The sequence below is a fragment of the Myzus persicae genome, unplaced genomic scaffold, assembly GCF_001856785.1.
Source record: "Myzus persicae strain clone G006 unplaced genomic scaffold, MPER_G0061.0, whole genome shotgun sequence".
Taxonomy (NCBI): Eukaryota; Metazoa; Arthropoda; class Insecta; order Hemiptera; family Aphididae; genus Myzus; species Myzus persicae.
In genome coordinates, this window is record NW_019102465.1 from 309,075 (window position 1) to 318,635 (window position 9,561).

General features: G+C 34.1%; 1 protein-coding gene across 1 annotated transcript in view; it reads left to right on the plus strand.

Moving 5' to 3' along the window:
• Nucleotides 1–9,561, plus strand: part of LOC111032210 (T-box transcription factor TBX20-like) — a 68,082-nt gene that overhangs the window by 22,412 nt on the left and 36,109 nt on the right. The window contains exon 4 of the mRNA XM_022312459.1: nt 1,633–1,800. Within this exon, the coding sequence (XP_022168151.1) occupies nt 1,633–1,800 (168 nt within the window). The remainder of the gene's footprint in view (nt 1–1,632; nt 1,801–9,561) is intronic.

The window sequence follows — 9,561 nt, forward strand, 5'->3', positions numbered from 1 at the left end:
TAATTATTCACCATTTGAATTTATCGGTTTCGCGGTGGTCCGAAATAAACAAAAACAATAATACGCCGTTATTCCCCTCTCGACGGCGTTTGTATATTTACATCGATATATCATATTTTAATATTATGCAAAATACGATTATAAACGGCTCGCCCGAGCGATTAAAATATCACTTTATATATTATTATTTTATTGTTATTATTAATATTATTCAATCCGACCGTTTTTTAGTGTGACATATCATGATTTTATTGTATATTGTTGTCGTATCCGTACGACGTCTAAACGAAACCGCATATGCCATTAAGTGAGCAGGAGAGCTGCAGTTAGTCACCGCGCCCGTGAAATTAGCCGCAGAGGGAGGTTTTAATCCGCACGGACGCCCTCCGTTGCGTTAAACAAACATCGCACACATAATAATAATATTATAATGCAATATTACAATGTGTACAACAGAGAAGTGTGTGCGTAACAGAAGCGCAGCGTGTTTTTTTTTCGAGTCACAATATGATGTTATTTATTAATGTCCCAATAACTACGACTCTAATCGTGTTTTTTATGCCAAACGCGCGCGTGTCGATTATAACTGCATACATTATAATATTATATACTATTATACGAACGGATATAGAATGGTGCTTTAGCAGTTCCGGTTCTAATTGATGGCTCTTATTAGGTATGCTTACCCTCATTTGAGCTTGTACGGTTTTTTTCCATTCACGTAACTTCTATACGCGATTACCGCGATTAAATCGAAAAAAGAGAGTAGTAGAAGTAGATTGACCGTCGAAAACAGCCGTTGTTAATGGGTAAGCAGGTTTTTGGTCATATTCTGTCGGAGGAGATACGTTTGAGTGCATTTACCCAAAACAGAACACTTTAGGGCGTAAATCCATACAACGTTCGCGCTTAATATTTCCCTTCACAATAGTAAGTTTGAGCTCGCTGTAGACAGCTCAACAAAACCACATTCAACCTCGTCAGACGATAAAAAAACTCAAGCCAAAAAAATGTTGAACCTAACCACCTATATCTGTTTTCTTGGTGTAATGTTTCAATACAATGTTTACTACTTTGTATTTTACGAAACCAACTATGGTGTAAGTGAAATCGGCAAATTCTGAGTACAGAGTTCTGTATGTCGTTGTAAAGTCCATTCTACCATAATTTCAAGAGTGAAGACATTCTTCAGTCATTTATATATTATAAAATATATCGGTGTCATATTAGACAAAATCTTAACCCGGAACCCACATTTTTTTCTAGCAAGGTTACCTGATTACATTGAATTATATTTGCTATCAATATATTGGAAACTAAATTATTGTTAATTAACTTGCTTGGTCATCAATCATCACAAATGATGCTTCAGTTATATACCTACAATATTATTTATAGAACCAAAAATTACCTAAATTAATTGAATTTGTGAATTCTTTGTCGTAAACTCGATTTTGATTTCAGTTATTTTTTTTACTCTCGATCTAAAGGAATCGACAATCGATTACTCGTTGACCCACCTCGCCAGCGAAATAATCATACTTCTTACTTACTTAACTTTCATTTAGTAATGATAACTGAACGAGGGTAATGTCTATGATGATACTAATAAATAAAAAATTGTGGCCATAGTTGGTGTTGAACTCGATGCACAAGTATCAGCCGCGCATACACCTGGTGAAGAGAAACAGCGAGTCAACAGGCGGACATTCCGTTGTGGACTTAGAAGCCGAAGAGTACAAGACGTTCGTGTATCCGGAAACGACGTTCACGGCCGTCACCGCTTACCAGAACCAATTGGTGAGTAAACATAGTTTAATAGCACAACGAAGACGAATTATAGTTGAAGATGTAATCACTTATTATAAATTGTAATGCTTGTTAGTTGTTAATATAATACAACGTTGTACACGCTTGTCACACTCGTAACAGCACGGGTTGGCACTTGCATAGACAAATAGACACGCAATAATGCATTAGATTCGTATTCGCAGTTTACAGTTCAGTGGTCAAATATTTATTTTTACCTATTTTCATTATCGCGGTTTACTAGGTGTTGTGCCTACTATCTGTACAAAATTATAATTTATAATAATATATAACATATTAAGATAATTATTATGATAATATTATAATAATATATATATATATATATATATATATTTATATTATTATAATTAGGTTTGCGAGTTATAACATATAGCTCATAGTTACTAACTGCAGTAGCGGTTAAATCCCTATGCGTAAAACATGAATTTCCTTATATGTAATATACCATCAGCTATCGCCATACATAATACAATATGAGTTTAGTATTTAGAGGTCGTTTATTTATATACTTTTGGTTATTAATGTAGTTGTCCTTATTATAATCGTTTATAACCCCGTGTACAGGACCACTTGGCTAAGGTAGGTGAGAATTAGTAAATGTTATTCACATAATATGATGTTATACAGTGGCAATGAGCCCGAAATATATTTTCACAGTTAGATATTGTAAAATAAAATTGTACAAGCTTTGTCAAAAATCCATTAGAAATTCTATACGTTACATGCCAGACATTTTTAATTTCCGATAATATCTAATAATTTCTGTGGTGGCCGAATTAAGTGTGACTTACATAAATAATACACACTAAATATTAAGTACGTATACTTGAAAATTAATACCCATATTATATTATATTATATTATGTGAATTGAAGTAAGTAGCGCAAGTTAATTAATCTCTCCACACATAATTAAAATATCATTATGCATCAAACAATTGATGACACTCGATGGTCTTTTGTGCACCTCTTATTAACATGATCATATCTCTAGTAAACATTATAATTTCTAAAACTATGTAAGCGTCGAGTAGCGCGAATATAAATATCGGTTTACTATATTTGTTGTAAATCAATTTTTTATCTCTCAAAAATTCGAGTCTCAGCGATTCAAATTCTACGGCAGCAAGACTATGCTCCGTTTATACATTTTAATTTTCTTAGAACACGACAGATTATTAACCTAAAATCGATTGTTATGTTACAATTTAAGATCATTCGTCTCGGGGGATGAAAATATAAACAAACCGATTTCGAAAGGTCCAACGAATAGTGCCTACAAATATTTACGACTTAAAACGGTATATATGTACGAATCTATGAATACGACGATGGTGTGACACGATGTAGAACCATATCGTACCTATAGTATATACAATGAGTAATGACTAATGAAGTGTCTCGTATATGATGACGAAAAGTTCAACAAAATAACGGATTTTGAACTTTTGCCATAACAATTTTTATATAGTTTGTCATTCATCATCGATTTGAAAACGTCCCTTCAAATAATAACAATATTATAATAATGCATATTGTACGCGGTCGAACGACGACTGCCCAACCTTCCGCCCTGGACATCACGCAGTAACACTTATTGATATTGGTAGGTAGTTATGTACATAAAACGATAGCCTATAATTATGAATTTTTCAAACTTGAATCTTATTTTAACTCTTTTCAAACTTTAGAACTTGGTCGAACTTTTAAATAAATTGTTATACCTAATGAATATTTTAAAATATTATTATATACAAATAATCTTAGAAGGTAGTAAAAATGTTTTATAAGTAATTTGCTATGATAGCTAAGTCGACACTCAAACACATATTGAACTTGATTGACATGTTCAAACTATTCGAACTGTTCGAGAATATGTTTGAGTTTAAATCTGAACTTTTTTCTCGAACTAGTTCAAGGGTTCAATGTGAGTTGGAAAACTCACCGTCCCATTCCATATAATTATATAGCTGGTGGTACTTCGCATACGTTCGTTCCACATCCGCGAGTACCGTTTTGGCTTTTGATTTGGATCAAGGGGAGAGAGCGAGAAACAGTTCGCGATTTATCACGGAGGTGTCGTTTCTAAACAGAAGCTATACGAGACTCACTGCCGCCTCAGTCCTCTCACAGCATACGTTGTGTATATACAGGGTGTATCGGGGTATTCTCGATAACTTTCTCTCCTTAGTCCTTATACCTACCTCATTTATAAGCTCTAATCATGAACGTAAAAGCATATATCTGTAAAATGTAACAATAACAATATAGTGATTTGATGTTTTTAAGCCGTTCACATGAACTAGGTGTATTCGGGGTGCAAAAAAACCCAATCAAAATAAATTAAGGCCAATGGCTTAAGTTTTTTTATTGGGTCCTTAGCACATAACATTATATGCATCAACATTTTAGTACCTCCAAAATTATTGTAAATTTAAACTATATATTGTAAAGAAATCATTTTTAATAAGTCTTAATGTGATTAATATGTTATGTCAATATGATTTATCTTTTTTCCGGCACAGGCACATAGATTTTATATGAATACACGACGATAAAATAATCAATTTCCCGTTGGTTCAGACATTGATTTTAAGCATTAACACGTTATAGCTCACTACAAATAGTATAAATGGACTTATTAAAATTGTTAACGTTTTATTAAAGTCTAATATTTAACAAACGTTTATTTATCCATATGTTTGTTACATTTAAGGAAATGAGTCAAATTTCGGGGGGCTCCTATTATATATGTTCGTGTCCAGTGCACATGCACTTGCCTAAATCTGGGCCTGCAGACTGTAATATTTGAAAACGACCGTTCAGAAGTTTTTCACGTACACGAGTTAAAAAGTGCTTAGTAAATAAACCACTACACATACTGCAGTAAACGGCTCTCCTCAAGACAAATTCGTCGAGACACCCACTATATGCGCGCGAGTTCGTTATATTTTAGTTTCCCCGGCCGCTGTAGTGTAGCCGTTGTACTCGTAATGTATGTATATATATACATATATAATTGCGTCCGTGCGTGTGTTCGAACGCCGACGAGCAAGCGGGAAATGGCATTTTTTTTCTTGTAAATCGTCAGGACCGATTTAGTCCAATTAGACCGCCGGTGCATTCACGTGTGCAACAACAGACGCGAGTCGTTTACTCGATGGAAAAATAAACTATAGAAACAAAAATTATATAAAACCCGTAATACGGTATACGGCGGCGGCGGCGGCGGCGGCGGCGGCGGCGGCGTTAATTCTCTCCTAGGACGTGAGCTATATACGATGTCAATTATTATACGCATTATAATATTATGTACGTTACTCGGTCTTTCCCGGCGCCGTAGTCCGTCACAATAATTATTATAAAGTGTGCTGTGTATAATAGTCATTCCGCTCGGGCGAACGCTGCAAGCACGCATTGCGACATCCTCCTCCCCCCCTGCACACACAGGCCCTTAGTCTATACTCAAGATACGACGAGTGCCATACCTAGACAGTTGTGTTATCTGGGGGGGGGGAGGGGGGAGAAATATTTGTTCATCCCTGAATCATTTTTATCTCCTCTTTATTACATTGGGGATGCATATAAACCTATCAAAATTTATTCACCTACAATTTTATATCACAAGTTTGATATATTTTAACAATTTAATTGAACGCATTGCCAAATATATTGTAATACAAAATGTTTAATTATAATCCATCAGGAAAATACCTTAAAACTATTATTTAATGAGTAACTAAATGCAAATTCATAAGTTGTAAAAATTTGATTTTCGCTTAGTTTATGTTTGTGTCTCCTTAATGAATTATCAACCACCATCTATAGTATAATAGACCAGCATAAATAAAATCAAATATTCAATTAATTGACTGAAATTCAATATAGTATAAAGGCGTGTGAGTCTTGAAAGAATAGTACAAATTATTTCTATTTTAATAAGGTACAAATGAACCAATTACATATTAAATTTAAAAATCAATCTGCATTAATAATAGTTTATTTGAATATAAAAATCTTGCATACATATTACATATTGTTTTGAATTCAAAAAATTTCTTGACTTTTTTGGAACGCTTTTTAAAAGTTCATATGTTGAGAATGGTATGCGAATCTCACGTGTGTTAAACACAGTTCGTGTGAACTTAATTATGACGTTTCGAAAAACGACAGCCACTGTGTATTATTATTATACATGGAAATGTGGTTCGTATTTGTAGTTGGTGAATCGTTTATTGGGGTTGGAATGTTTTTGACGAGGTAAACAACCATGAAAATGACTGACGAATGACAGTTTTAAATATTTAATTATTCCGAATTGCGTGTTAGTTATCACCGTGTCACAGTCCAAAAAGTTCGATTGACCACGGATTTGTAAATAAAATAAAATATATAAAATATAATTCGTGTCGTTTTTATGTATTATATTATTATATAAAAATGACTTTGGAAACAGTTCTACGAACACTAATTATTTCTTTAAATATTATACTAAATAATAGGTAGGTGGTATAAATTAGGTGTAGCTAATATTATTAACTATTCATTATGCGTGTCGTCAAAAGTTTTTGGAACTTTGATTGTGAATTATTAATAACAGTGATTTCGTTTTGTTCGTGGAATTTTCAATCGTTTTTTAAAAAAAATTTATTCATTTAATTTATTTATCTTATTGGCGTGCTGAAACCTATATTGATTCACATCATCGCGGGGGGTTAGTGTGTTCTTTCTCAAATATTGAAACAAAACAGTTTTACTATACGACAAGCACAAAAAAAAGTTTAGTTATTTCGAACCCTAAAATAATTTAATTTGTACTATAAAAAAACGTTATAGAGTAAATTTGTCGTGTTACAAAAGAATAAAGATAACTATTGCAGTTTTGCATAAAAAATACCGATCTAACTAACTACCTATATAATATTATGTACTTATTAGTGAATGAAATTTACAGGTAAAAAAAATTGGAAATGCAATTACTATAGGTATTGTGACTTGTGAGTCGTGACTGTATCATATTTAGATAATAAAATTACCTACCTACTTACTTGCCAGAAAACAATTACTGTGTTACAGTGTAATAAAGAATGCAACTGATGCCTATATGTTTAGCGCTTTTTAACTAATATTATTTCAATGGCATTACTTTTAAATCATTATTTGAGTCATTTATCGCTTTTTAATATACAATCTAGTGATCTAAGCTATCAGCTTTTACTCACCACTATATATGTATATCTATAACTACACAATTTGATCGAAAACTCACTGTACATATTTGATAACTAATAAAGCCATCAACATTTCTTTTGTTTCTAAATCTTATATGTACCTAATGTATAAGTGCGGGCTCGTTAGTCACAACCGCGGTTATTGATGTGCAATAATATATACAGTATTATAGTCGAGAATGATTTTCATCGATATTTATGGGTACCTCAAGGTCATCCAAAAGTCGCGTACAACGAGTGCGACTGTAATCCGCATGAGCTACTCGATTGAACCCCCTCGATTTTTTTTCGCCAAATTTGGATAACGGACTAATAATTGCAGACACCATAATTAATTATCATATTAAAGTCCGATCAGCGTCTATAAGATAAAAACTTCTATCCGCATCAAACAGAATGTCGTTCACAGGGTCGAACCCGTGTAAAATTCAACTGCCAGTAAAAAAAGAATCCGAAAAAAAAATTCGATAAAACCGTAACCGATCTCGTGACAATCGGCCAAAGGTCGGACTGACATCTGCAGTGGAGGGATTAAAAGTTCTGGCGTCGTCGCGCCAGTCCATTTCCCGCGTTTTACTGATCGTACTGGCGGGCCAAACATAAACGCTCTCGTTGTCGTAATAATAACGTCGTACGGTTATAATTAGTCTCCGGGCGTCGTCGTTGCGTTATTGCTCGTTTTTTCTTCTTTTTCCCCAATGTTTCATTTTGATCGTACCTACGATTAATTTTAGGTATATTGCAACATGCAACATTTTCCAACTACAATTTGTTTGGGTATTTTTTACTTTTCGTTTGCCCAATCTATAAACAAAATTGGGGGAAGGGGTCATCTAATTGCAGGATAATAACTTTAATTTAGCGTGACCTGTAATAATTTCAGTGCTAAATTGCTATTGTCACCATGGTGAAAGCAAAATAGTAAAAAACAACGAGTAGGTAATATAGGCGTCATGTTAAATGACTAAAAATAGCGAAAATGTATTAGTTCTTTTCTGTAATTTTAAATTGATATATGCTCAAGTACTCAAGTGTACTTGTAATTTATTTAGAATACAATAATACTAAGCAGTTGGTATCACTATTTTATTTTAAAAAACCTGAATGAATATTGTGTAAATAAAAAAAAACTGTAAGTGGCCTGGATAATATATTATTTAACGTTTCGTCGGAAAATCGACTAGGTATATTTTAGTTTCTTCATTATTTGCAGTCAACATTTCATGAGTTTTCAAAACATTTTTGTATACCATTACAAATAAACTGACTGCCATCCTATTACGGCAGAGTATACCCTCAGGTATTTTGAGGTCGATTTATGACAGATTTTTGGAAAAGGTTGTTAATTTTTTTTTCGTCGTAGGTACTTTACGCATTGTACTTATATACATTTCAAAAGTGAAATTTCTGGAACATTACCAAGCAAAACTTGCTCGGAAGAAATAATTTTGATGTATTCATGCGACCTCCGTGCAAAACAGTGTCGTACATTTGTCCATCATTAGCGCAATGGCACCCTACTCAACATATGAGTAGAAATCTGATACAAGGGAGGCTAAGGTTTTACATCAATTTAAACCTCTGCGGCTCTACCAGAAAAAAAAACTATAAATCTCTTTTAATTTAGTGTTCCTAAATTGCAAAACTTGCCCTTTTTGACCAATAGACCGGTCTTCCCGCCCACTTGTGCCTGTGTAATATATCTAAATATTAAAATTAGTTATGTATATACGGCAATAATATGTTATTAACAGTATAATAATATCATTGACTTTTAAAATATGTAACAAGAAAAAACGTAGGTAGGAAGGGAAAAACATTTTTTTTCACATATTTTTTTTGTCACGCGGTTTTAAAATCACTCCCTCCCTCCCCTCTTGAAGTCTTATTGAAAACCCTACTGTTTTTGACACCCCCTCGCCCAGCACGGATTTGCGCCAACATTGCGGTAGGTACATAACAAGTGTGTCAAGCCGCCACGTACTATTACCGCCGCCGTAGACTTGTGTAATAATATAGGAAAAAAATCGGCGAACACCTCGGTGGTCTGGTAGGTCGGCGTCTCCGCGTACAATGAAATATTATAATTATATTGTTCTATTATTATTCCGTGACCGAAAACTTTCGAAGTGAAAATAAAACTCGAGCGTACATCACACACACACACACACACACAACTACCGTGGTCGAGACGGCGTGGTATAATGACGATAATATATTACTATTATTGTGTGTACACGCGGTGCGTCGTCGTCGTCGTTAATAATTGGCGGCAATCGCGACACCTCCTAATTGGACGAGCTCGCCAACACCGAAGCCGCCGCACTAGCAGCGGCAGCAGTCGTCGCGCCGTTCGTTTTATATTATTATTATTATTATTATTATATTTATATAAACGTCTCTCGGCGGTTTCGTCGCGTTGACGACGTGCAAAACTTCCGACGTCAACGTAGTGTTATGTGTGTATGTGTGTGTGTGTGTGTGTGTGTGTGTGTGTGTGT